Here is a 26137-nt window from a genome sequence, read left to right as displayed (position 1 = left end):
CATTGGCTGTGTGAGAAGTTGGCCTGGTATATGCTGTTCACTAGTTAAAGTGGACACCTTGCACCAGTACAATTCGACTCTTATGGTAGATAGGTTTAAGACAACCTTCTAAAGAAAGCTATCCTAGTGATAGCTGTGGAGAGCAGCCTTCAGGCTAAGTTTTTAGAGGAATGTAAAGCAGCTTGTTTTACCTTATAATCTCTTGAATTACTAAATGAAAGGACACCACACAGGTATATATATGTATTTATTTCTAGACACACTCTACTAATCTCTTTATGAGATTACAAGTCAGGAACATATGCACAAATCAACATTTCACAATAAGTTAACCACAAATATGGCTGGGGCCCAGGAGCGTACCAGACCATATACTAAAAAAGAGCCTTAGAGATAACGACTTGCGAAGGGACAAGGCCTAGGGCCTTCAGAAGTGCTGGGGCCTCACTAATCCACCCAAGGCAGGTAAGTAAAGGACCCACGGGAGACGCATGCAGTGTGAGAACACAGCCGCGGATCCCAATTGACTTCTATGGAGCAAGTCGCGGTTGGAATTTTAAGGTTTTAGGATACTTCGGGAAAGTCTACAAGCAAGTCACTTACAGGGTAAGTAGTTCTAGAGCCAACACCCACAGGAGCACCGTAGTGCTGGAGTTACCTCACCTAGGGAAGCCGGGTGCATAGGTGTCTTATTGTGTCGGGTCGCGGCGTCGTTTTCAATGGGAGCCAAAGAAGACTTGCTGCTTGTGAAGACAGGAGAAGTGTCCGGTGGAATCCAAGGCTGGATTCAGAAGAAGGAAGACCTGAAAGCAGAGGGGACAGTGTTCAAAGTCACTTGGCAGTGACCCAGGGCAACGAAGCTGGATGCCCACAGTCGTCGGGTGATTTCAGGTGATCACGGGTGTCTTGACTCTTCAGCCACGAGGTCCAAGAGGCGTCGACGACTACCAGGTTTCGGCGTGTCCCACGAAATCTGCAGCTTACTGCGGTGTCGGTGACCAGATTGGAGCCAACAAGCCTTGGTAACAGCAAGTCTCGTGGAAAGGACAAAAAGTCAGCGGAGCAGACCAGCAAGGTCTGAGGGACTCACCCAGCGAGGGTAAGTCAGGGCAGGCCTGGAGCAGCCAGGAGAGCCCTTTGGAGCTGTAGAAAAGTCTTCTGGGGACCCACAAACCAACCGGCAAGGGATCGCGAAGACGCCTCGGGAGGATTCACTCAACAGGGGCCCACGGTCACTCGGGACGAGGTAGGCCTCTGATCTTCAGTGGAAATCCTGCTGGAGGCTTGGACCACACGTGGTCTAATGCACAAGTTCGTAGAACGTTTTGAAGGGGTTGCACTCGAAAATAGTGCACGGTACCCAGGGATTGCGGTTCCTAGTCACTCGTGGGGTCCACTTGCCTCAGCGTCGCTGGGGACTCACGATTGCCTTGGAGAAGTCAGGAAATCCTCTTCCTGGGCTGCAGGGACTTCGGACTCCGGCGGGAGCGGGAAAGTTTGCGACAGTTGATGCAAAGTTTTGGTGCCTGCCAAGCAGGGGAGTCACTCCTTGACTCCAAGGGAGATTCTTCCGTCTTCCAGAGGTAGTGGAACGTCAAAGGTCCAGGATTCTTCTTCAGAGCGTCGTCCAGGGATATCTAGATTGCAATGGCAAGGCTTCCCTAACTTATACTAGAAGGAAGGGAGGGGCTAGCTCTATGACCCCACCTATGGGAGGGTCAGGGGAGTGGGTGGCTACACCCACTTCCCTTTGTCCAGTTTTGCGCCAAAGCAGGGGCATGTAGCCCCTGAGCCGGTTTGAACTGGCATATGCAAATAGGAGCCTACTGCTCCCCCAGTGCAGGACATCAAAGCACTCTAGGAGTGCACCCACCCAGCCCCAATACACTAAATCCTGTCTGGGAGGTGGTCACACCTCCCTGTGACAGGATGCCTATTGTTGGGCCTCCTCCACTGCGAGTTTCGGTCATCAGCAGGAGGGCAGCCCAGTGCCTGTGACTGGTGGCATCCATTTTGTGATGCCAGGGCTCTTCAGGATTCTACCGTGTTTCCACAGTAGGTACATGTCTATCCCTCTAGAAGGGTGGGATCATACTCCCACACCAGTTACTGGTATGGGGGTATGATTCCAAAGCGTTTGACACCAAACACGACATGTTTTGATGCAGCCATTCCAAAGATAGCATTAACCGTGAGGTTATAATGCACTTAAGAGTATATGGTTTGACCGCATTCACAAACAGCCCCAGAGAATAGACTCAGAGAGCTGCAGAGGGGTCCTGCTCAGGCAGAGGCACCCCCTCACATGGAAACCAAGCACCCTGCCCTCAGGATTGATAGGGCCTGCCTTAGGGGTGACTGATAGGTTTAAATGTGTGTGCAGGGTGAGATATAGTGAACCTATATCTCAGTGAGGAGTGCTAACACTACCTCACCCAGGCTGCAGTAGCAGGCCTGTGGTGTCAGATTTAGTCTGCTTCCCAGGGGTGGCATAATACATGCTTCAGCCCCTGGTAGGCCTGTTAAGTACCTATACCCTTGGTACCTAAGGTACCATATACTAGGGGCTCATAAGGTACCACAGTATCCAATCACTAGTGCACCTAATATGCACTCCATGTTGTTTAGAGAGAACAGAGAGGCTGGGGCCCTGATAAGCAGGGTCCCAGACAGACTATAGCCAGAAACCAGTCTAAACATCAGAAAAAAAGTGGGGGCAACATAAGGTGCAGATCCTACTCTCCTACAGGCTGTAATTACATGTTAATGATTAAAGAGTGAGCACAACCGTCTGAATACAGCATATTATGTTCAACGTCACTGGATCGTGAAAATATAGTGAACTAATTTGAATTTGTCTTTTGAAATTGATGTGTAGAGTCGATAACAATTCTGATAAGTGGTTCTGTTATGTAGGGGGAATTGCTTTTTAATTATTTTTTTATTCAGTCTTGCTTTTCGATTAAAAAAACGGGTCTTGCAATAAACATCAAATATATACATTTTGTACATAAGAAACAGCATATTTAGAACGTTTTTTTCCTCTGTACCCGAGGAAATATTTCGAATTGTCAAAATGTATATACAGGGTGAATTCCTATGTTTTTTGTGTAGATATGTGCAGGGCCATTTAGATAATTTAAACCCTATTATGAGATTTATATTTTAGGCTGATTTCCATTACGGCCTCCTGGCAACAATGTAACCAAAGAGGTTGGGCAGAAGAGCTAGCAAAAAAAGAAAAATACTGGTAGCAACAGTAACAACATATATAGCATTGAATATGTTGGTCTTGTACTACAGTACAAAGTCTTTTAAAGATAAAGTACAGTCCTAGACCTTTGCGGTATAATACAATGGAAAAAAAATAATTCTGCTCACCTGCTAAAATTGCGAAACAATTTCCCTAAGGTTCCACATGTCTTAAACATATCAAAGACAATAAGATGGTCCTACAAATCAGTATTTTTTAGCTACGTTGACAGTAGTGCCATTACCATCAGGATGTAATGTGCCTTATATGCATTTTTTATAACATTTGTACAATACATACTGCAACATGTTTTCTTGACATCTAAATGTTGCAAGCTACAACCTGCTGCACTCTTGCCACTTGAGTACAAGGTTATGTACACTCCCAAAGTTCCTTGATTTTTTTTTGTTAGTTGTTGGTGAGCTAATTTCAGATTAATTTACCTCTTCTGTTGGACTGTAATGCCTTTCTGCTTCAAGGCCTTCTCATTAGCCATATAAAGGAGTTGAATCTCTTTCCGCGAAAAGAGTCTGATGGCAAAGGCTTTGTCCAGGAGCTTCTGGGGAGACACTGACGTGGCAATGTCTCGGACAAAGGCCTGGATATCCTCTTTCACATTACCAGACTGTGTGTGCAGCCCAGCCCTCTGCTTGTGGAAGAACTTGAGAAGAGATAGGGCTACTCTGTACAGGACCTTGTAACCTTCAACAAGAAATACATCAAAGACCCGTATAGCATAAGTGAAGGGCAAATCACCAAAAATCCAACGCTGCCAGTCAGAGTACACTCCCAGAACATCTTCCGACACAGCCACCATCATTTTATGTGCCCCTTGGCAATACTTGTTTACAAGGTCACCAAAGGTCATGCAGGAGGATTCAAATGCAACAAAGGATTGGTCAATTAGCTTCTTTCTGGGATCGTTGCAGGCAAGGATACGAGAAACCTGCTCAAAACAAGCTGCCTCGTCTTTATTGTAATGAAGTAACAATGCAACTAAAGAGGGCAGAACTGGGCAAAACGATATGTCGGGAAACTGGTTCTCAATGCAGATGATGATTCTTCTCACTGCCAATATGCCCTCAGTGTTCAAGAAATAGGTAGGTATCGGCCGGTCATCCACAAACTCAGGAAGTGAGATCAAGCTAGCTGTTCGTTTTCCAACTATCTTTCCAACAATATCCCGGTACACATTTGCATCAGGTGTCACAGTACGGCACGGGATGTCCTTGATAAGCTGATTGTACACTTTAGCTCTCAGTGAGTGACATTTAGCCCAGTATCCTTGACGAGCCAAATTCTTCAGTTCCTGGAAGTCAGTTGTCTGCAGTTCCTTGCAAGGTTGAACTTCACTGCTAGGTTCGAACTTTTCCCAATCCACAAAGTGACCGTTCTCAGTATCATCCATTGTCAGACAGAAACGGCTCAGGTATCGCCTCTAAAAGAACAGCATGGTTTCTTCCTGAAATTACAAACAGAAAATGTTAGATTTACATTTTGAAATAATTCCCAACAAATATACAAGGCAGAAATAGCATCAACTACCATATAATGAGTCCTGCATAGTGACGTACGTATCGCTCTATATTTCTGTAGTTTCCATAAATCTGCTACATTAACTGCAATTAGATTGAATGCTATCGTAGGGAAGCAGTTTCTCAAGTTGGCAAATATGTGGACTGAAAACAGCTAGACCTAAAATTTAAATGATCAGAACAAAGACATAATCCTTTTTAAAACGGTTTGTTTTTGTTACTCTTTAAAACACAAAAAGCAAAGCAAGTTTCTTGTCTTTAATCACGTTGTTTGTGACCCACATTCTCAAGTGGCCCCCTTCCCAGGCATCAGACTGGCTCTAGAAACTTGTTTTGGCAATGTGGAGTCATCTGCGCCAGATAGAGTTGTCCCTAGACTTCACTGGAAGTGACTCAACAGATTTAGATGTAGACCCCCTTTTCAAACACCCCTCAAAATCTAAGGACACATGCTGGGGCCATGAAAAAAAAATAGATATACTGTTTGTTTTTTGTTCTTTTACATCCTCGCAATGGGAGCGCACTAAAAATCAGCAGGAGCTGTCATTCATCAGAAAGAGCATTAGCAAAGATAAATAAGTAGTACTAAAATAGATGGTTCACAAAGATGATACTGAGACAATTAAATCGCACTTATCACTATTTGTAAGTTGAATAAAATTCCGTGGTGCAGCGATCCGGGAGCCAACCTCCTAACTAGCCATACGCAGCACCAAGACAGCACCACCTCAGCATCAGCAAAGCACCACTACCACCACCACAGCACCAACTCAGCATCACCACAGCACCACCTCAGCACAGTATTAACTCAGTGGAAAGTCTACGTAGGGTTTCGAGTGTACAGGAAGAATGGCGCTAGGAACTGGTAGCGGTAGGGTGAAAAAAGAGAACAACAGAGAGTAATACAGTGCTACAAGGTCAGAGGAAACCCAAAATAACCCCTGAAAAAAAGTGGCTAGGGCCCACTTAGTAATTGAAACAACAAGTCCTGTGCACACGTAGTAAGAGTATTAACAAAGTCTGTGATAAACGTAGAATTTGTTCAAGCATGAATGGAGATATGAACAAGATGCCAAAAACCAAGGACACAAGGCGTTTCTTTTGGGTGAGGTGTATTTTTGACCTTCATCAGAAGACAAAGCATCAAAAGGAAAAGACCAGCCGACACGTGTTTCGTCAATCGGGTAGTCACCCGTGACTCTTCAGGGCTGAAGTGAGTGAAAGCGCAAACAATCGTAGGATCGGTAGAATATGCCAATCCAGTCAGATCGGGTCACAATGCAAAACAGAGAAAGGCACCAGTGGTGGCGGACAAGGATAACAAAAAAACCACACTAAGGGAAGACCAATCCGTCAAAACCCTCGGTAGCATACAATAGTGAACGGGCGGGTGCAGCCGTCACTGGGGGATCTCCATGTTCAGGCCGATAAAGTGGAAGTGACTGAGTACGGAAGTGGAAATTCTGACTGGATTGGCATATTCTACCGATCCTACGATTGTTTGCGCTTTTACTCACTGCAGCCCTGAAGAGTCACGGGTGACTACCCGATTGACGAAACACGTGTCGGCTGGTCTTTTCCTTTTGATGCTTTGTCTTCTGATGAAGGTCAAAAATATACCTCACCCAAAAGAAACGCCTTGTGTCCTTGGTTTTTGGCATCTTGTTCATATCTCCATTTATGCTTGAACAAATACTACGTTTATCACAGATTTTTATAATACTCTTACTACGTGTGCACAGGACTTGTTGTTACAGTATTAACTCGGCACCACCTGAGCACCGCTACCTCAGAATGGCTCAACACCACCACATCACTCAGCACCAGCACTGCATCCCCTAATCACCCACAGCACCACCTCCGCACCAGTGGAGCCCAACCTAAACATCAGCGCAGCCTCAATTCAGCAGCAACGCAGCCCCACTTCAACATCACCTCAGCAAAGCACCAGCTCAGCACCATCTCAGCAGGATTCAGCACCACCTCAGCATCAGCTCAGCACCACCTCATCAGTGCACCACTACCAGTGCACAACCATCAGCGCATCCCATCTCAGCACCAGAGCTCCACCTCAGCACAAGCGCAGCACCACTTCAGTATCAGCGCAGCACTACCACCAATGTAGCATCAACTCAGCATCAGCGCAGCAACACCTTAGCACCAGTGCAGCACCACTTCAACATCAGCACAGCACCATCTCGGCATCAGCACAGAAACACCTCCATATTAGTGTACCACCACCAGTGCAGCCCCACCTCAACACCAGCGCAGTTCCACTTCAGCACCAGCGTAGTTGCACTTCAGCAAAACACCAACTCAGCATCACTCAGCCCCACCGGAGGACCACCACCTCAACATGACTCCGCACCACAACATCATCACTCAGCAATACCACAGCATCGCTCAGCACTACCACAGCATCGCTCAGCACCACCACAGCATCGCTCAGCACCACCACAGCATCGCTCAGCACTACCACAGCATCGCTCAGCACTACCACAGCATCGCTCAGCACTACCACAGCATCGCTCAGCACTACCTTAGCATTAGCACATCATGATCCCAGGATCAGCACAGCATCACCTCCTTATCATCAGTGCATCTCCTCAACATGACTCAACACCACCACAGCACCACCTCAGCATCAGTGCACCACTTCCAGCGCAGCCCCAATGCAGAACCACCTCAGCACCAACGCACCACTTCAACATTAGCGCAACACCACCTCAGTACCAGTGCAGCATAACCTCAGCACGAGGGCACCACCAACTCCGCATCACTCAGCACCACCTCAGTATCACACTGCACCACCTCAGCGCATCACCTCAGCACCTCCTGAGCAATACCACAGCACCTCAACAGTACACCACCACCAGTGCAGCACCAACTCCGCATCAGTGCAGCACTATCAGCGCAGCTCCACACAGCACCCCCTCAGCATGACTCAGCACCACCACAGCAACCCCTCCGCATCAGTGCACCATCATCGGCACATCACCAACTCAGCACCAGTGCAGCCCCGCCATAGCATCAGTGCAGCACCACTACAGCACCAACGCAGCCTAACCTCAACAGCAAGGCAGCACATCTTCAGCATTAGCGCAACACCTCAGCATCAGCGCAGCACCACCTGAGGATCAGCACAGCACGACCTCAGCATCAGCACAGCATCCCCCATAGCGTAGCACCACCATCTCAGCATCAACACACAACCACCTCTGCACCAGTGTATACCCACCTAAGCAGCAATTCGGCAACAATGCAGCACCACTTCAGCATTGGGCAGCACCACCTCCGCATTGGGCAGCACTACCTCAGCATCAGCGCAGGATCACCTCAGCTGAGCACCAGCTCAGCAGGATTCAGCACCTCAGTCTCACTCAGCACCACCCTAGTCTCACTCAGCACCACCTCAGTCTCACTCAGCACCACCTCCGCAATAGCACACCACCCCCTGAGCATTACTCAGCACCAAGTATCATTCAGCATCACCTGAGCATCACCTCTGCACCAGCTCACAACCATATCAGCACCACCTCAATCTGACCTCTGAATCTGGGATCTGTTGATTCTCCCCTAGTGTCCATCCGCTGCTCATGCTGTAATTCCGGTACTATTTCTCAACCTCCACCCTTCCATTTTATCCCCTCTCCCCCAAACACATAACAAAACCAGCATTTACAATGCAACGGTCTCGGCATTGTTAAAGTTAGAGCTATTGACATTGCTCATGACAGTATTTTTGTTTATGTTTTTGTTTTTAAAACATTTAACCCCTTCGCTGTGGCGGGAATTCCGCCGCAGCGCTGGGGGGTGTGGGGGGGCAGCGCGGTGGCGCTGTGCTCATGACGGAGCCACTCCGTCATGAGTCACGGTTGAGCTCTGCTCATGACGGAGTGTTTCCGTCATGACTCCGCCCAGTTGCATTGTCCCCCCGCACAGGCGGGGAAACAGCGCCGCGTGGGCGGAGCGACCGCCAACGGTCGCGGCATGACGGAACCGCTCCGTCATGAGCACACGGCAACCGTGGCTCATGACGGAGTGGCTCCGTCATGAGCGGGGAAGGGGTTAAAGAAACGGCATTGTTATTTACAATGTCAATGCCTTTTATCTGTTTTAAAAACCATGCATAAATAAAAGGCATCGTCATTCACAATGCCGATAGCTCAAACTCTCGTAAAAGCGAGACCTATTGCATTCCAAATGCTTGTTTTATTCATGTACTGTAGATAGCTTGGGTCTGTATTTTTCCTTGAACATGTACATCTGTACACCTCTTCAACTCATGCTTGCGTTGACATGAGTTGGCCCTCTTCATTTTCTACATTCATTAAAACAGTTATCTGCACTCTTAAGACTGGAGTTGTGTGCCCTACTAAAGGCTCTTGTGACGTAACAGGACGGTATCTCAAACTGATCATAGGATATGTGCACGTATGCATGACACATTGCTAGGAGTAGGAACAGGCTGTTCAGGGTATACCTTATTTTGCAGTTTTCAGAAGTCGGGTAGATGCTGTCCTCCTCTTCCTCAGCAGAGCCTGGAGTGACGAAGCTTGAGGTAGTAATTCTACACAGGAAGAGGTGTTGGTGCACGCGTGTTCTTTCAAGGTACTTACGCAGAAATTCCCATTGAAGTATTAATATCATTATGATCAAGCTTAGTGTTCTAATTACATGTTAATTCTGACATTTTGGCGCTGCACGCAGCCTGCAGCCTCCCTTCTCCATTGACCTCTGAAATCATCAGGTAGAGCGCAAGAATCCAGTGTTACTGTTTTCTCTTTTCCCGCTCCTGCTAGGGACCGTTATACCCAGGGCCACTGGAATTATGCGATAGTGCGGCTGCAGTGATTTGCGCATAGTTATAGATTTGCCGCATTTGCCACATAATCCATCATCTGCCACATATTCTGCAGGTTTTAACAAAAAATAACATTTTTGTTGCTCGAACGGTTCAAAAGTGGCTAAAGATGCATTGGCACGTGTTGCTGCGTGGTGGAAGGCCCTTTGAAAGCCGTACTGGTCACCTTTCTCTTGCTTATCACTATATTTGAGTATTAAACTGGTTCTGGTGTGGCACAACCAATGCCCAGATACTGTTACCAAGTATGAAAATGACGAAATAATTAATTAATACTATTACCAATTATGCAGCATTATGCCGCATGATTTGACTTTTCTTGCCACGTAATTTACTCAACCCTGCCGCATAGCTTGAGCCTCGCCTGCCGCATAATTCCTGCGACCCTGGTTATGCCTTAACATATGTGTCCGTTGGTGGGGTCGGTGAGGGCATGAAAAGAGCATGGCTTCAGCGCGCCCGGTGGGTGCAGCCTCCAAGACTAATGTTCATTTTCCATGACGTAGTCCTGCAGCTGCACGCAGTGTCCCATGAGCTCCCCTCCACCGGAAGTGAGCAGCTGGCACCGCTGGAAGTCTGTGAACGACGGGTCTCTGTTTTGTCTCCTCATCTCAGGATGTGTTCGTGAATGGTTGACTTCCTGGAATGGGGGTTCCCATCGCCCTTCCAGCCCAGGCGCCCCCACGCACCTCCACGTTTAATCACCTGTGACTCCTGAGGGCAGGGTCGGTGCCCGAGGGGCCGGTGGCAGAGGAGAGCTATGGGCCCTTTTCCCCTCTGTGGATCCAGCCCCCCTCATCCCTGGGCTGGTTCTTCTACCCAATAGACTGCGCCAGCTGCAGGTGAGAGGGGGCCCGAGCCGGCCAGGTATTGGCCCCATTCATTCTCTGCAGAATGACAATTGGGGGCGGAGGACGCACACCATGTGGTGACCCCCTCCCTCCCCGTACCTCAGGCGGGGGGAGGGAGGTGGTCTGTTAGCATCAGAATGAACAAGTCTTCGGTGTGTGTGGGGGGGCGGTCCTGGCCTTCCACAGCTGGCCACCGCGATCTTACAGCCAACCCGCGGGTGCCTGCCGCCAGTTTCTCGGATTGAACTGGGAGTTTCATTCAAATACTGTGCAGTGAAATGAGAGAAAAAACAAGAACCACAAAGTTTTAAATAACTCTGCAGTTTAAAAAATATGAATAGAAATGGATAAAAGAAAATACCCCCATCCTGGGATGAAAGGGTAGAAAACAAGCGAAGAAGGGAGACAAAAGCAAACGAAAGCCGGGGAGGGGCGCAGAGACGAACGGAGGAAGGGAGAAGAAAGGTTGAGTGGGGAGAAGGGTTGACTGAGACATATGTAAAGTGCGTGAGAAGGGGGATTGCAAATGGAGAAAGTGTCCAGCGAGTGATGAAACAACGATTCGATGGAGAGGAGGAAGTCCGCAGCTTCGTGGTCGGGGGATCAGTGCCTCATACTCACTCCTTCTCTCTGACCGTCTCTAATTAGGAACAAGCTACACGTCTTACGTCTTGCAAAAACAGGGATCCGAATGTGAAGACAAGCACACCACTGCCTTTCTCTGAGGCGAAGCAGAAATGCCTCGGAGAAAGGCAGCGGCGTTTACGGATTCGGGGGCGTATTTTTCTTTTTCTCTCCTCTTGCCATTGGCTGGAGGAGATAATCAGAAAAGTAGCAAAAAACACGCCCCCGAATCCGAAAAGGACGGGGCCTGTTCGGAGAAACAAACCTCTTCTCCAATGGCTGGCCAGCATTCAAGAGGCCAGCCAATGGAGAAGAGGGGAGAAGAGGGGCGGGTTCAAGCCCCTCTTCTCCAAAACATTACATCTCCGGACTCGACCTAAAAAGCTATAACAAACAGCATTAGAACAGGCATTAAAAAGCGGCTAGCACTGCAAAGACAAAAGAATTAGAAGACTTTTTTTTAATGTTAATTCTGTTTTTTAATAGGATCGTTCAGTTTTACATAATATCTTCTTGGTTATATAAAAAGGTAACAAAAATGTTTATAACAATTTATATAACTTTTCAAAATGCTGCACAGCAGTCACAATGCTCTGCAACATAGCGGAATGACGTAGGCAACGCCAATAGCTCTGGCTACAGACTTATTAGGTTCCAAAGGCGAGAGCTATTGGCTATTCCAATGTATGTTTCTTTGGCCAAGAATAAATCCAAACGGGGCACTGCTCCTTCCTGGGACACGGGTGTGTGTGGTCTGTACCCCAGCAACAGTGCTAGATGTTTATTGTCTTAAACTAACGAAAAATCCAACCAGCGCATGCATATACATTTTAAGGCGTGGGCAAAGTGGGTAATTGCCCAGGGCTCCCACTCTCGAAGACCCCCCCCCCTCCCCGTAAAATGATGGACAGTCATAAGCCATGCGAAAAACAAGGCAGAATCCTTAATTTGACAGCCGGGTATATACTCTTCCGAGAAGCTTAGGATGCAGGCACTACCCCACCCTCCCAATACTTAACCTTTACTCTTTCGACAATGAGTAGCAGTTATATTAAAAAAAGATTGTGTTGCAGCAAAACTGACTGGTATGAAGTGGAATTTATGAGTGCGTGCGACTATACAGAAATTAAAGCTTCAGTGTCAGGTGCTATGTTCATATGTCCAATTTTAATATTACGCACTAATTTACTACCATTCCCTAAGTCACCAGTACAAAGTGTACTCTACAAAGAGAAGAAACACTTTTCTGCACTTAAGAAACATTGTTTTTGCGAGACAAGAAAGCTATATCGCAACACAAAAAATTGCTTTATTAATTTTGTTCATGCTTTCGGCCTTGCGGATGCCCGACTGCTTGAGCTGTCAGCCATTCTGTCTGGATGCTTATCCTAAAATTCAATATTGTTTAGTATCACGAGGGCTTCTATTAACTGGACACGGATAATAATGTCAAGCTTGTTCTGAACGACTGACTGGATTTTTTTTTTTTTTATATAATCCAAGAAATAATTCACAGCTTCCGGCTTCTTGCTTGGGCACAAAAACAAATGCCAAGGAGCTATAAACAGTTTGCATTTTCCCTTAGGCTAATAAAACAATTCAAAGAGCGACAGGCTCCTTTCTGGCGCATATTTTTCTGCAACAGCAAGAAGAAAGAAACATGGGGGTGATTATGATGGCGGGCGGATCGCCACCGCCGGCTTGGCGATCCACCCGCCATCGCAACCTGATTTACCCCCGCCATATTATAATGGCGGGGGTTATTGCAGCGGACGCAGAGTGCGTCTGCCGCTTTACCGCCGGTCGGCAATCGGAATTGCCAGCCAGGCGGACGTAGGCCACAATATGGTGGTGGTGCCTAGCAGGCACCGGCATCCATATTAGTATGTGTGGCTTTTAAGGTCTTTCCATGGCGGCAATGACGCCATGGAAAGGCTGGCAGGTAATTCATTTGGGGGCCCGTTGCAGGCCCCCGGGGGGTGTGGGGGAGCTGCACTTGGGGGGTACCTATTGTACCCCCCTACATTGCCATGCACAAGGTGGCAGGCACCGCGCTGTGCCTGCTTACAGCCGCACCCGCTGCAATGTCAAAAATGCGGAATGTGACCGCCAGGGTGGCGGTCGCATCCTAATTAGAGGTGCCGGAACGCCGCATGTCTGGCGGCCGGTCCCAGCACTGCTAGGGTGGCAGGCAGACTAAAGTCCGCCTGCCATCCTAATAACCCCCTAGATGTTTTATTAGTTTAAGAAAAGCCCCAAAAAACAGATGGCGTCTTCCTTGGACATACACTGTCTTTCGACGAAAAAAGAGTCCAGACCAGACACCGGTTGGATTTTCTGCTATTGAAAAAAAAAATGTTAAACAACTATTGACTCTTTGATGGGGCACAGATACACAGTTCCTCAGTTTCACAATGCTTTGCTTTAACAGAAAATAAGCTGCATAACATTGATTAGGTAGCAGGACTGGAATGGGAGGGACTTGGAACAATTCTAATTCATCACCTTCCAGGATAGATAGATAGATAGATAGATAGATAGATAGATAGATAGATAGATAGATAGATAGATAGATAGATAGATAGATAGATAGATAGATAGATAGATAGATAGATAGATAGATAGATAGATAGATAGATAGATAGATAGATAGATAGATAGATAGATAGATAGATAGATAGATAGGATGTGTGATAGGGGAAAATAAGTGCAATATTTTCACCATTTTAAAAAGAAAGAAAAGAAAGAAAAATTATAAAAATGTATTAACATGAAAAAAGATGCACCTTTAAAAAGAGAAAAAAAAATAGAACAGTGAGTTACTTTGACAAAGGCAGTTTACTGCCGAAAAGTGTCAGGACAAGATGATCACCGTGTAACGACTTGAAAATAAAATTAACTACTCACCGGAAGTGCCTGCCTTTGCTCTGTTACGGGGGCTTGAGATAGATAGATAGCGAGACAGACAGACAGACAGACAGAGACAGACAGACAGACAGACAGATATATTCACTGAAAAAACCATAGGTTTCAGGGGCGTTCTAGTTAGCTGGACCTTTCCCGAGTACAAAACCCTAGAAATTCCCCCGTTATAGTTAGTTCAGCTAACTATAACTCGCGCCCCCGCAATGCACTGCCGATGACGTCACATATTACATCACTCATGACATGGTCAGTGACTTCACTGATGACATCTGAAATGACATCACTGATGACATCACTGATGACGTCATCCATGTGATAAATTAGTGCATCTTCTCACACCCTTTGATATACTCAATCAAAATTTCAGACGTCCATTCTCAAAACCACAGATACTCCAATACCAATAACTACATACCCACTCATTGACTCTTAGATCTACACACACATCCACTCACTCACCTGTACAGTCACTCATACTTACAGTCACACAGTACAGGACTATCATATGCATTTATACACCTACATAGCCACTCACACACCACCAATCATCCATAGAGGTACTCTCACACCTAGTCAGTCATGCAAATAATTAATCACACTCCCATTTACTCACCTATGCAGTTATAAACACACAAGTTCACTTACTCATAAAAATAGTACCACATTCTTACGCTCTTATATAATCACTGATACAAGCACACACTCATCCAGCCACTCTCACAATCACACACTCACATATACCCACTTATATACTCTTACACACATATATACTGCCTTTCACATATGTAGTTAGTCACACATGTACCACTGAGATATACATTCAATCCCTAACACACCCATACATACACTCACCCAACCATACAGTCCATCACAGATGCACTCTTAAAACCATGCACCCATAGAATCACCCACTCACACATGTATGCACAGTCACACACACCCCACCCACACAAACACTCAGGCACCCATACAGATACTCAGACAACCAATCAATAACCCATAGACACTCATATAGCTATTCACAAAACCATGCAGCCGCTTATACACCAACAGACAGACAGATACAGACATTCACACAGTTTAGTCACTAGTCTGCAGTAAGATACGTTTAATGACTCACTTATAGAGTCAGTCACGCACCTACTAAATCATCCATTCACACACTTCTACACCCACTCATTCTACCATAGGTTTTTCCCTATATATATATTAAACATATTTAAAATTTACAGAAACACACACTCACTGGATGATGTCATCAGTGATGTAATGAGTGATGTCACTGACCAGGTCATGAGTGATGTAATATGTGACGTCGTCAGCAGTGCATTGCGGGGGCGTAAGTTATAGTTAGCTGAACTTACTATAACGGGGGAATTTCTAGGGTTTTGTACGAGGGAAATGTCCAGCCAACTATAACGCCCCTGAAACTTATGTTTTTTTTCAGTGAATTTCTAAGGTTTTTTAAATGCCAATTCCTAACTAGAACGTCCCTGAAACCTTTGTTTTTTTTAGTGAATTTCAAAGGTTTTTTAAATGCCAATTCCTAACTATAACGTGCATGAAACCTATGGTTTTTTCAGTGAATTTCAAAGGTTTTTTAAATGCTAATTCCTATCTATAACTTATCTCTAAAGATATCATGTTTAATGATTTTCATTGTATTTCTATATTTTTCAATTTCAGTGTCAATTTCATTAATTATGTTTTTTTTAAATTCTCTTTTAACACTATTTTTTTAACCTATTGTTTCATTTAAATCTTCAAAATTAAAAAATATTTTTTTATTGGGTTTTTCAAACATTTTTTTATATTTTTAAAAATATTTTTTTAACTATATGTTCAAAACTTGATTGTATATATTTTTTTCCATGTTTTTTGGATCCGCGCACCCAACACGTTAGGAACCACTCACCCAACGCGAGAGAATCCGTGCATCCAACGCGATAGGATGCGCGCACCCTGTGCGCATTTCGCAGTTTTTTTTGTTTTTTTTTTAAAAGGGGGCCCCAGGGGGTCCTTCTGGGACCCCCTAAGCAGATCTAGAGGGTCAGAGTATTTCCACTCTGCTCCCTTTATGTTTTACACACTTATTCCCCTTGCTTCTTCAGCCTAGCTTCTACAGAAGCAGAAAATGGCCGCCAACAGTTCCTGGTTTCGAATGTAGACAGACACTCGACAGCCAATTAGCATTCAGAGCGTGATCGTCAGGGTGCACGCTCGGTTCGGGGAGGGTGCGCTTACGGTGCGGGTAGGGTGCGCGGATCCTCCCCGGCCATAGATATCACTAACTTTTTTACCCTAATTTTCTCAGGAACTACTGAACAGATTCACACCATTTATGCAAAAGGCACGAGTCTGAACCGAGAACTACCTCTTTGGCAAATTTGGTGTAATTCCGTTCAGCAGTTCGGGCTGTAGCTGCGACAACAGATCCTATGGGAAATTGCATGGGGAAAAAGCGTTTTGGGACCCCCCTTTTTTCTCGGCCCCCGCTTGACGAATCACCACGAATCTTTCAGGGTCGGAGCGGAGCGGGCCAAAAGTTTGGAAAATTTCGCGAAGATTCGTCAATCGGCGCCAGACTTATTGGGAATAGAATGTTGCGGATTTCCTATGGAAAATAGGTCCCAACTATAACTATCTACTGGCGACTGCCATCTTGTGAGCAATCTTTATAATCTTATATGTAAAAACATAGAAAAAAATACTACAATATTTCTAAGCAACACAATATCATAAAATAGTTAATGAATTCTCAGGGTAACGCAATAATGCTTATAAAATTCAAATCATTCTTGCTATTTGAAATTTCGTTGCCTTTCAAGGTAAATACCTTTGATACAATGTCACAGGCTAAAAATAAATTAAGAAAAACGCACTGAATAAGCATTCGGCAATGTCCTCAAACACATTGATAATATGCCAAAGGCAAGTTCCAGCGAATTAAAATAAAGAATAGGAAGTGGCAAATTACAACTAAAACTGGTAAAATACTGTACATAGTATTATAATCACCTGAGCAACATTAACACCGGATGCATAAATCACATTAGCTCAGGCATAATCACATTATACCCAAACCTCATTAGCATAAACACATTATGCAATAATACCATAGCATTAACATTCTAACAATCATAGTAGGCATAACATTGGGGCCTTGCGCCCTACCAACACTGGTACTCACCATGACCCCAGGCCACCTGGCTCTGGGGCCCAATGCCCTTGTGTCCAGAATGTCAGGGCGTAGTTGCCAATGCAGCAAAATCACAGTGCGCAAATGCACTGGGGGCGTGGGGTGCCCCTTCCTGATGAAAACACAAATGCCCCAGTGTTGCAGCTGCCTGCTCTCTCAAAGTGCAGCTGTGGCAAAAATGAGCACGGGCACCACTGGGCCTCATAAACCCCCCACTGCGACTCTACCAACAACTTGCCCAAGACGTTCCAGCTGCCCGCTCTCTCTCGCTGTGCAGCTGTAGCCAAATTCCCCCAGGCACTCACACAGGGCTGCTGGAGCACTCAACACGGCTCCGCTTTCCGCCCCCTGTACCGGGACTCCTCTTGTGTCCCTGGCGACATGCATCAAAGAACCCCCACTCACCGGGGCTTTATTGGGGACTCAGCTCCTCCGCTGATGCCACTCCCTGCTTCTCTGATCCACTTCCTGGGCTAGAGACAGGGCGCCGTCCTCCGCCTATTGACGTTACGCGGTGCTCCCAATAGCACACGGGGGCCCCGCTTCTTAGTAGACACGGTCGGCCGGATGGCCGGTAGTCAGCCGGTCTTGGTGGTGGGAGGCTCCGCCCTCAACCAGGCAAGATGCCTGGCTTCCGGGAAGCGGCGGTCCCTTTCGGTGGCTTCTTTGTTGAAGGCAAAGTGTGGGGTGGGCTCCCGCCGGAAAATAAAACACTCATGCGGGGTGGGCACCCGCTCTTCACTCGTGACGCAGGGTGGGCTCCCGCTGTAAATAAAACCAAAAGCGGGGTGGGCTCCCGCTCGAGTGCCACACACAGCGGGGTAGGCACCCGCTATTTAAATCCACAGCAATGCAGGGTGGGCACCCGCGGCAATAAAGCAAAACGCGGGGTGGGTCCCGCCAAGTAAGCGGCAATGCGGGGTGGGCACCTGCTTTTCAAATATGGATAAAGCGGGGTACGCTCCCACTCCGGCAAAATGCGGGGGAATCCCCACATCGGCATTCCCTCTAAACAAGTCACGGCTCCGCGCTGTGAAGCTCCAGCGCTCTTCTAGGAGCCAAATTTCAGTGCTCATGAGGCGCTAAGAGCCAAGAGGCTCAAAAGGTATGCCAAGACACAGGAGCAGTCCTCTCCTCTTGCTCTCAAAGTCCCAGGGTAAAGGCTGGGCCGAGGCAGGCCAGCTCACAGAGCCCTCCAGCAGGGAAGCCGTCCCTCGTGGCGGTTTCTCCACGAGCCCAGCAGCAACAAGTCACCTGGAAACACAAAAAGCACAACAATTTCATGGGGTCACAGCCCCAATATTTATACACCATATACTCTGTCTGCCCTGGCACAGGGCTTGGGGGAACCAGCCTAAACTGGTTCTGGGGGGTTTTGGAGCACTTTGTTGACAAGGCTCCTCTTCCCCTTTGTCAGGTGGGAGCTCGTCATCAGACACACCACAAGGGAGCGGAGCCAGCATTCACATAGGCAGGCACAGCCATATTCAGTGTCAGGGGACTACTCCTCCCACTACTCCAAATGCAGATGTCCCATTCAGCCTAGCGCCGATTGACCCTGCCCTTCCTGGAGCCACACACACTTCACCAGCCCCTGTCACTCAAAAGCCAGACGTGCAATTCACATCAGGGAGGTAGACACAGAGCACACAGAAATGGCAACTTCTAAAAGTGCAAAAAGAGCAATTGATGGACAGAATGCAGAACAATGTCATACATTCTCCCCAATACAGAGATCTGGGCTCAAATCCATTGTTTTCTTGCTCAGCTTGCCATTCCAGTTTGGACCCAGCCATATGCAAATCAGTCTTGACCCTGCATCCAATGGGAACAGTCCAGCCCGAACTGCCAGGCCAGGTCCTCACTGGACTGGAAACAAGCATCCTAGGACCGGTTTTGGGCTTTCAGCCCTCATCAGCCAGTATAGCTTGACTCCAGTCGCATGGAGAGCACGGGAACCACGTCTGGCCAAACCCGTCCCACTTGGGGTGACAAATGCAAAAAGAACAATTGATGGACAGAATGCATAACAATGTCATACATTATAATAGAATATCCACATTTCTAAAGCGCGAATCACCCGTAAGGTTCTCTAGGCACTGGGGGCCGTCGGAAAGACTAAGCGAGCTATTGCCCAGAGTCACATGGTGCTGGGCTAATCTGCCGCCGACGCCGTGGATCGAACTGTGATACTCAGATTCCGGAGTCAGCCGCCCTGGTTGCTGTGCCACACCTCATCCCTCCACCCGGCCTGTCCGGTTTGGCGGGTGCAGCCTCAGACATTTAATCAGAGCCGAGGGGAAGCACACAAATTTCAGAATGGTCCTCAGGCAACCTCCGGGCCTCAAGACGGCACCTCAGGCACATAGCCGAAATAGTTCGTCTTTTCTCAGCGTAGCAGAGCCTGTCAGATGGAGTGGCCCCTGGTCCGACAGGACCAACCTCCCGGGGTGTGGCCTAGAGAAGCCAACTCTCTGTAAAAGTCATGTTAGTGCTCACAACTGCGTTCCTGGGCACTTATGGGCCAGAAGCAGCCAGTTGTTAGTGTCCCCGAATGGGCGGCAGGAGTGGGTCCAGAGAAATCAACACTCCCTCAGGCAATTCACACAGGAGGGGCAACTTCAGGGTAGATCTTATTCTGGGGCTGCGACTCCCCGTGCACTTCGCCTGAATTTATATGCCTCCGGTAGTCTGTATGGTGCCAGGGGGAGGTTCTCTCACTGGTGAGCAGTTACCCTGTAATTTCCCTAGCACACCAGATGGTATTTGTAGTTCCTCAGGCTTGCTGGGAGAGGTCAAGTGCATGTGGGTGAGGGGGGGGGGGACGGGGGGGGGAGGCCCCGAGTCAGGCCGCTCCGATATCGGAGTCACAATCCACACAGAGCGGAGATCTGTCATGGCCCGCCCCAGGGCCACACTCACGCCCCACCGAATCCTCCGTAGGCGGCGTCCTGGGCAACACAATCTCAACGCCCATCCGGGGACGGCAGAGCTGCCCGTACTCACCAGCCGCACGATCAGTGTGCAGGCCGCAGCCGCGGTCTTGCGTTCAGGTCTCGCGCCGGGAAGGCATCACAATACCGCTGCGCGTCACCTGCCGTCCGAGTCGGCACAGGATATGGCGTCGCTCTGCTCCGTCCAAGAGTGCCCAAACTTAACGCGCAGCGAGATCGCTCACCAGTAGCTGCCCCGCGCCCCTCAGGAGTAATTTTGACCAGGGCGGATGCAGTTTGACGGATGGTTTCGGGAGTGGCGCAGCAGAGCAAAGCTACCCTGCGGCCATTTCCGTCTGCAGTTGTCTACGCCCCCGCATCTCTGACATTTACTTGCCTCCCCACCAAAGACCATCCGAAGTCTGTGAGGTGTCATATAGGTCATGTGGGAGTAGTTAAATTGAGTACACTTCAATCTAGTATTGCGGGAGACTTTTAGGGTATACTAGGATTCCAATCCATTCTGTGTCTGTGATGTCCTTTCCTAGAATAGTATCCCAACTGCTGTGCCACTTTGTCAGGGGTGTGCACGTCATTTCCAGTTGGTAAGCATAAAGCCACTTCACTTGTTGTCTCGCAGTGCATAAAGTAATAACGGAGTGTAGTCTTGCATGCGTCTTGGATTCTTCTTGACCTCAACCCCCATAATGCCCAAAAGGTGCATAGGTTAGGAACTGACCTGGTGGTAGGCCATGACCCTCCCTGAGGTTCCCAAAAGGTGCTAGAGTAGTAACAGTCTCCCACCGACGTCAACCCAGCCTCAGTCCAAGGCCTCATTAATGCTGAGGTCAGCATTTTCCTTGGGTTACCCTGAGGGGGTCCTGCCAGGGGTAGGTCTGGGGTGTAAAGAGGGGTTTTCGCTATCTTCGACAGGCTGCGCTTCCAGTAACAAAGCTGTAATTTGTAAGAAACCAATATGGAATGTTCACTGTGGAATTCGTCATTTTGGCCAACAGTAGGTCTGTATAGCATCCTAGGTCAGTTTGGTCGGTCCCAACTGGGCCCATGCCTGTCAGCCACTGTGCCAGCCACTGCAGCTGGGCAGCCAGGAAATATAGTTTGAAGTGTGGCACTCTCAGACCCTTCTCAGATGATGGGCGTTGTAAGGTCGTTGCTAGAGTGTCACATGATCTCAAGAACAAGAATGTTTAGAAGAACACTCGATCTCAGCCTGCAACTCCTAGGGATAATCAACCACGCACTGAACGTGATCTACAACAACAGCGTTTCACTACACGTGACAGGAATCCCAATGATAATCAAAGGGGACAATGTTATAGGTGTGGAAGTTATTCTCATTCCTATGCTTATCCCAATTGTTTTGCCAGAGCATCTGTGTTTAACAACTGTGGGATTAAGGGACACTATGCCCGAGTGGTTAAGGCAATGGATTGCTAATCCATTGTGCTTGGCACGCGTGGGTTTGGATCCCATCCTCGTCACCAGTAATAAAAGCAAAGTAGACAGGAGCAGGGAGAAGTGGCTTTATTCACGCACCCACCGGCAGGTTAAAGATGTTCACAGCAGCGTGTCCAGAGACAGAATGTCCCACGACAATCCATGAGGTAATGGAATTCTGACATTCCACAACTCAGCTCGAGCTGGTTAATTACAACAGCAAGTGTTCACAGATGTTCTCCGCCTCACAGCTGGGAGCTGTTCCAGCCAGGAACCTTCTGTATGCTGCCCACCACAGGTTTCGATACGGTCAACAGAGCTGCGCCTCTACCACATGGCTAACAGATCAGCAGTGGTGTAGGACACGGACGTTACACACGTCGGCCGCCCAGCACTGCAGGACTCCACACGTCCCACTCCGGAGTATCAACTAGCAGCAAAAACACCAGTCGGCTCTGGCATTAATCTGAAAGTGACTCCCCCGTCCGCCTCTTCGAGGTGTGCCCATTCAGGGATCCCTGTAACCATCCTGGGAGCTAGTACCCTGTGTGGGGTGTATGCAGACCCTCCCAGTCAATATGGGCTGCTCACCTGGTCAAGGCCGTTGATAGCCCCTGCTGCCAGGCTGAGGTACTGCTCTGTGCGTCTCTGCTTCAGGCAGGGGCGTACGGGCCGTCACCACGGCACCCTGCTCACCACTTCCGCCTGGACTTCCACTGCAGGGCCCAGGGTGAACAACGATGCCGTGCCCCGACTACTGCAGGACTTCAGGCCAGAGGGGGTGCAGGTCGCGGGCTCCTTGCATGCCCACTGCTCGAGGCCACAGGCTTCTAAAGGGTTTAACAGCTGAGAGCTCCGGAAAGAAGGGCCGCCGACCTGGATTCGCTAGTCAGACGTCTTAAGGCCTCCGGTGCCCCATCATTCAGGTGCTCCACGTCATCCACAACACTCTCTGGTAGCAGGGGATACTCCGCAGAAGCCGTGGGGATGTCCCTGCCGCGATGCCGGTATTCTGGTGTCGGAAGCACCAGCTAGTTTGCTTTCTGGACAGGATATGAGATGGGCCGGCGTGGAGCTGCAGGCTCACACGTCCGCTATCAAAGGCTTCCAGGACACGCCCCCATCTTTATTTGAAATTACCATTACAGTTGCTCAGACATACAGTCTTAATGATGAAAGTATACAGCCCACAAACTATAATGGGTGGAAATGTATATTCCTTGTATATTGATTTGTTTTGATTGCATTAAAATATTTGTTTCCACCACACTTCACAACTGCCTCCAGTTGCCAGAATGATTGTTGTAAGAAGTTGGCCTGGTATATGCTGTTCACTAGATAAAGTGGACACCTTGCACCAGTACAATTCGACTCTTATGTAGTAGGTTTAAGACAACCTTTTAAAGAAAGCTATCCTAGTGGTAGCTGGGGAGAGCAGCCGTCAGGCTAAGTCTTTAGAGGAATGTAAAGCAGCTTGTTTTACCTTATAATCTCTTGAATTACTAACTGAAAGGACACCACACAGGGATATATATAAAATATATATGTATTTATTACTAGACACACTCTACTAATCTCTTTATGAGATTAGAAGTCAATGACATATGCAAAAATCAACATTTCACAACAAGTTAAGTACAAATATGGCTGGGGCCCTAGGGACGTACCAGACCATATACTAAAAAAGAGACTTCGAGATAACGATTTGAGAAGGGACAAGGCCTAGGGCCTTCAGAAGTGCTGGGGCCTCACTAATCCACCCAAGGCAGGTAAGTAAAGGACTCACGGGAGACGCATGCAGTGTGAGAACACAGCTGCGGATCCCAATTGACTTCTATGGAGCAAGTCGCGATTGGAAATTTAGAGTTTTAGGATACTTCGGGAGAGTCTACAAGCAAGTAACTTACACGGTAAGTAGTTCTAGAGCCAACACCCACAGGAGCACCGTAGTGCTGGAGTTACCTCACCCAGGGAAGCCGGGTGCATAGGTGTCTTTTGGTGTCGGGTCGCGACGTCGTTTTCAATGGGAGCAAAAGAAGACTTGCTGCTTGTGAAGACAGGAGAAGTGTCCGGTGGAATCCAAGCCTGGATTCAGAAGGAAGACCTGAAAGCAGAGGGGACAGTGTTCAAAGTCACTTGGCAGTGACCCGGGGCAAGGAAGATGGATGCCCACAGTCGTCGGGTGATTTCAGGTGATCCACGGGTGTCTTGACTCTTCAGCCACGAGGTCCAGGAGGCGTCGACGGCGATCAGGAGCTGGATTCGGCGTGTCCCACAAAAGTCTGCAGATTACTGCCTTGTCGGCGACCAGATTGGAGCCTACAAGCCTTGGCAACAGCAAGTCTCGTGGAAAGTGTAAAAAGTCAGCAGTGCAGACCATCAAGGTCTGAGGGACTTACCCAGCAAGGATAAGTCAGGGCAGGCCTGGAGCAACCAGGGGAGCCCTTTGGAATTGTAGAAAAGTCTTCTGGGGACCCACAAGCCAACCAGTGAGGGATTACGAAGACACCTCGGGAGGATTCACTGAACAGGGGCAGACGGTCACTCGGGACGGAGTAGGCCTCTGATCTTCGGTGGAAATCCTGCTGGAGGCTTGGACCACACGTGGTCCAATGCACAAGTTCGTAGAACGTAGTGAAGGGGATGCACTCGAAAATAGTGCACGGTACCCAGGGATTGCGGTTCCTCGTCACTCGTGGGATCCACTTGCCTCAGCGTCGCTGGGGACTCACGATGGCCTTGGAGAAGTCAGGAAATCATCTTCCTGGGCTGCAGGGAATTCGGACTCCGGCGGGAGCGGGAAAGTTTGTGACAGTTGATTGCAAAGTTTGGTGCCTGCCAAGCAGGGGGGTCACTCCTTGACTCCAAGGGAGATTCTTCAGTCTTCCAGAGGTAGTGGAATGTTGAAGGGCCAGGATTCTTCTTCAGAGCGTCGTCCAGGGATATCTAGTTGGCAATGGCAAGGGTTCCCTAACTTATACTGAAAGGAAGGGCGGGACTAGCTCTATGACCCCACCTATGGGAGGGTCAGGGGAGTGGGTGGCTACACCCACTTCCCTTTGTCCAGTTTCGCGCCAGAGCAGGGGCAGGTAGCCCCCGAGAAGGTTTGAACTAGTGTATGCACAGAGGAGCCTACTGCTACCCCAGTGCAAGACTTCAAAGCACTCTAGGAGTGCACCCACCCAGCCCCAATACACTATACCCTGTCTGGGAGGTGACCACACCTCCCTGTGACAGGATGCCTATTATTGGGCCTCCTCCACTGCGAGTTTCGGTCATCAGCAGGAGGGCAGCCCAGTGTCTGTGACTGGTGGCATCCATTTTGTGATGCCAGGGCTCTTCAGGATTCTACTGTGTTTCCACACTAGGTACATGTCTATTATTATTATTATTTATTATTATTATTTCTAAGCTTGTATAGCGCTCAGCTACCCCAACGGGAGTGTTCCGGCGCTTGCGGACACGGTGAGAGGTGTTAATAGAGGTATCATTTGTCAGAGTGTGTGAGGGTTATCGGTCCCCGGTTTATAACGGGAGGCTGAAAAGCCAGGTTTTTAAGGTCTTCCGAAAAATGAGTTCAGATTTGGCTTTTCTGATATGGTTGGGCATGGAGTTCCATAGGATTGCAGTTTTGACGGAAAAAGAACTTCCACCAATTCTGGATTTGGAGAAACAAGGGATGATGAGGTATTCATAGGTGTTGGATCTTAGGGTCCTAGACTGATGATATTTACGAACGCTCTTTTTTAAGTAGTGTGGGCAAATGTCATTAAGTGCTCTGTAAGCGAGAGTTAGAGCCTTAAATTCAGATCTCTTTTTGACAGGCAGCCAATGAAGGCTGCGCAGGTGGGGGGAGATTCGAGGTTTGAGTGGAATATTTATAATGAGCCTGGCTGCTGCATTCTGCACCATCTGCAATTTTCTTAGCGAGTATGCTGGCAGCCCCAGGTACATGCTGTTTGCGTAATCAAGTTGTGATGTGATTACTGCATGGACTATTGTTTTTCTACAATCCATAGGTAGGAAGTAGAGGAATCTTCGGAGGGCCTTCATTTTCCAGAAACAGGAGGAAGAGACTTGGCATATTTGGGTCTTGCAAGACAGGGAAGTATCTAGTTTAAACCCTAGATTCCTAGCCGAAGAGACTGGGAGGGGTGGGGGATTGAGTTCGGTAGGCCACCAGAGCTGAGATGACGGGGGAGAGGGATGGTTAAAAAATAGCACCTGTTTTTTCTGTGTTCAACTTTAGGCAGTTGGCCGACATCCAGGTTACAATGTCCAGGAGACACTGCCTAAAGTTTGAGAAGATGGCTTCTGAACAGGCTGCGAAAGAGAACAGGAGCTGCGTGTCATCAGCATAAGAGATAACATCGACTTCGTGTTTCTTTACCAAGGTGGCGAGAGAGGCAAGGTAGACCTTAAAAAGGGTTAGGCTAAGTGCCGAACCCTGAGGTACGCCACATATCAGGGGCGAGTACCAGAGGTATGGGGATGT

At 48.1% G+C, this 26137-nt stretch overlaps 1 protein-coding gene across 4 annotated transcripts in view; it reads right to left on the bottom strand.

The window, feature by feature from the left end:
• The window catches only part of TBC1D24 (TBC1 domain family member 24), a 661683-nt gene that overhangs the window by 417013 nt on the left and 218533 nt on the right, over positions 1–26137 (bottom strand). For all 4 annotated transcript variants that reach the window (XM_085632168.1, XM_085632169.1, XM_085632171.1 and 1 more), the window contains exon 2: positions 3697–4715. In XM_085632168.1, the coding sequence (XP_085488294.1) occupies positions 3697–4661 (965 nt within the window). In that variant the 5' untranslated portion in view covers positions 4662–4715. The remainder of the gene's footprint in view (positions 1–3696; positions 4716–26137) is intronic.

The sequence above is a fragment of the Triturus cristatus genome, chromosome 10 (assembly GCF_964204655.1).
Source record: "Triturus cristatus chromosome 10, aTriCri1.1, whole genome shotgun sequence".
Lineage (NCBI taxonomy): Eukaryota > Metazoa > Chordata > Amphibia > Caudata > Salamandridae > Triturus > Triturus cristatus.
The sequence above is the reverse complement of the archived record's forward strand: the minus strand, read 5'-3'. Positions and strand labels throughout refer to the sequence as shown.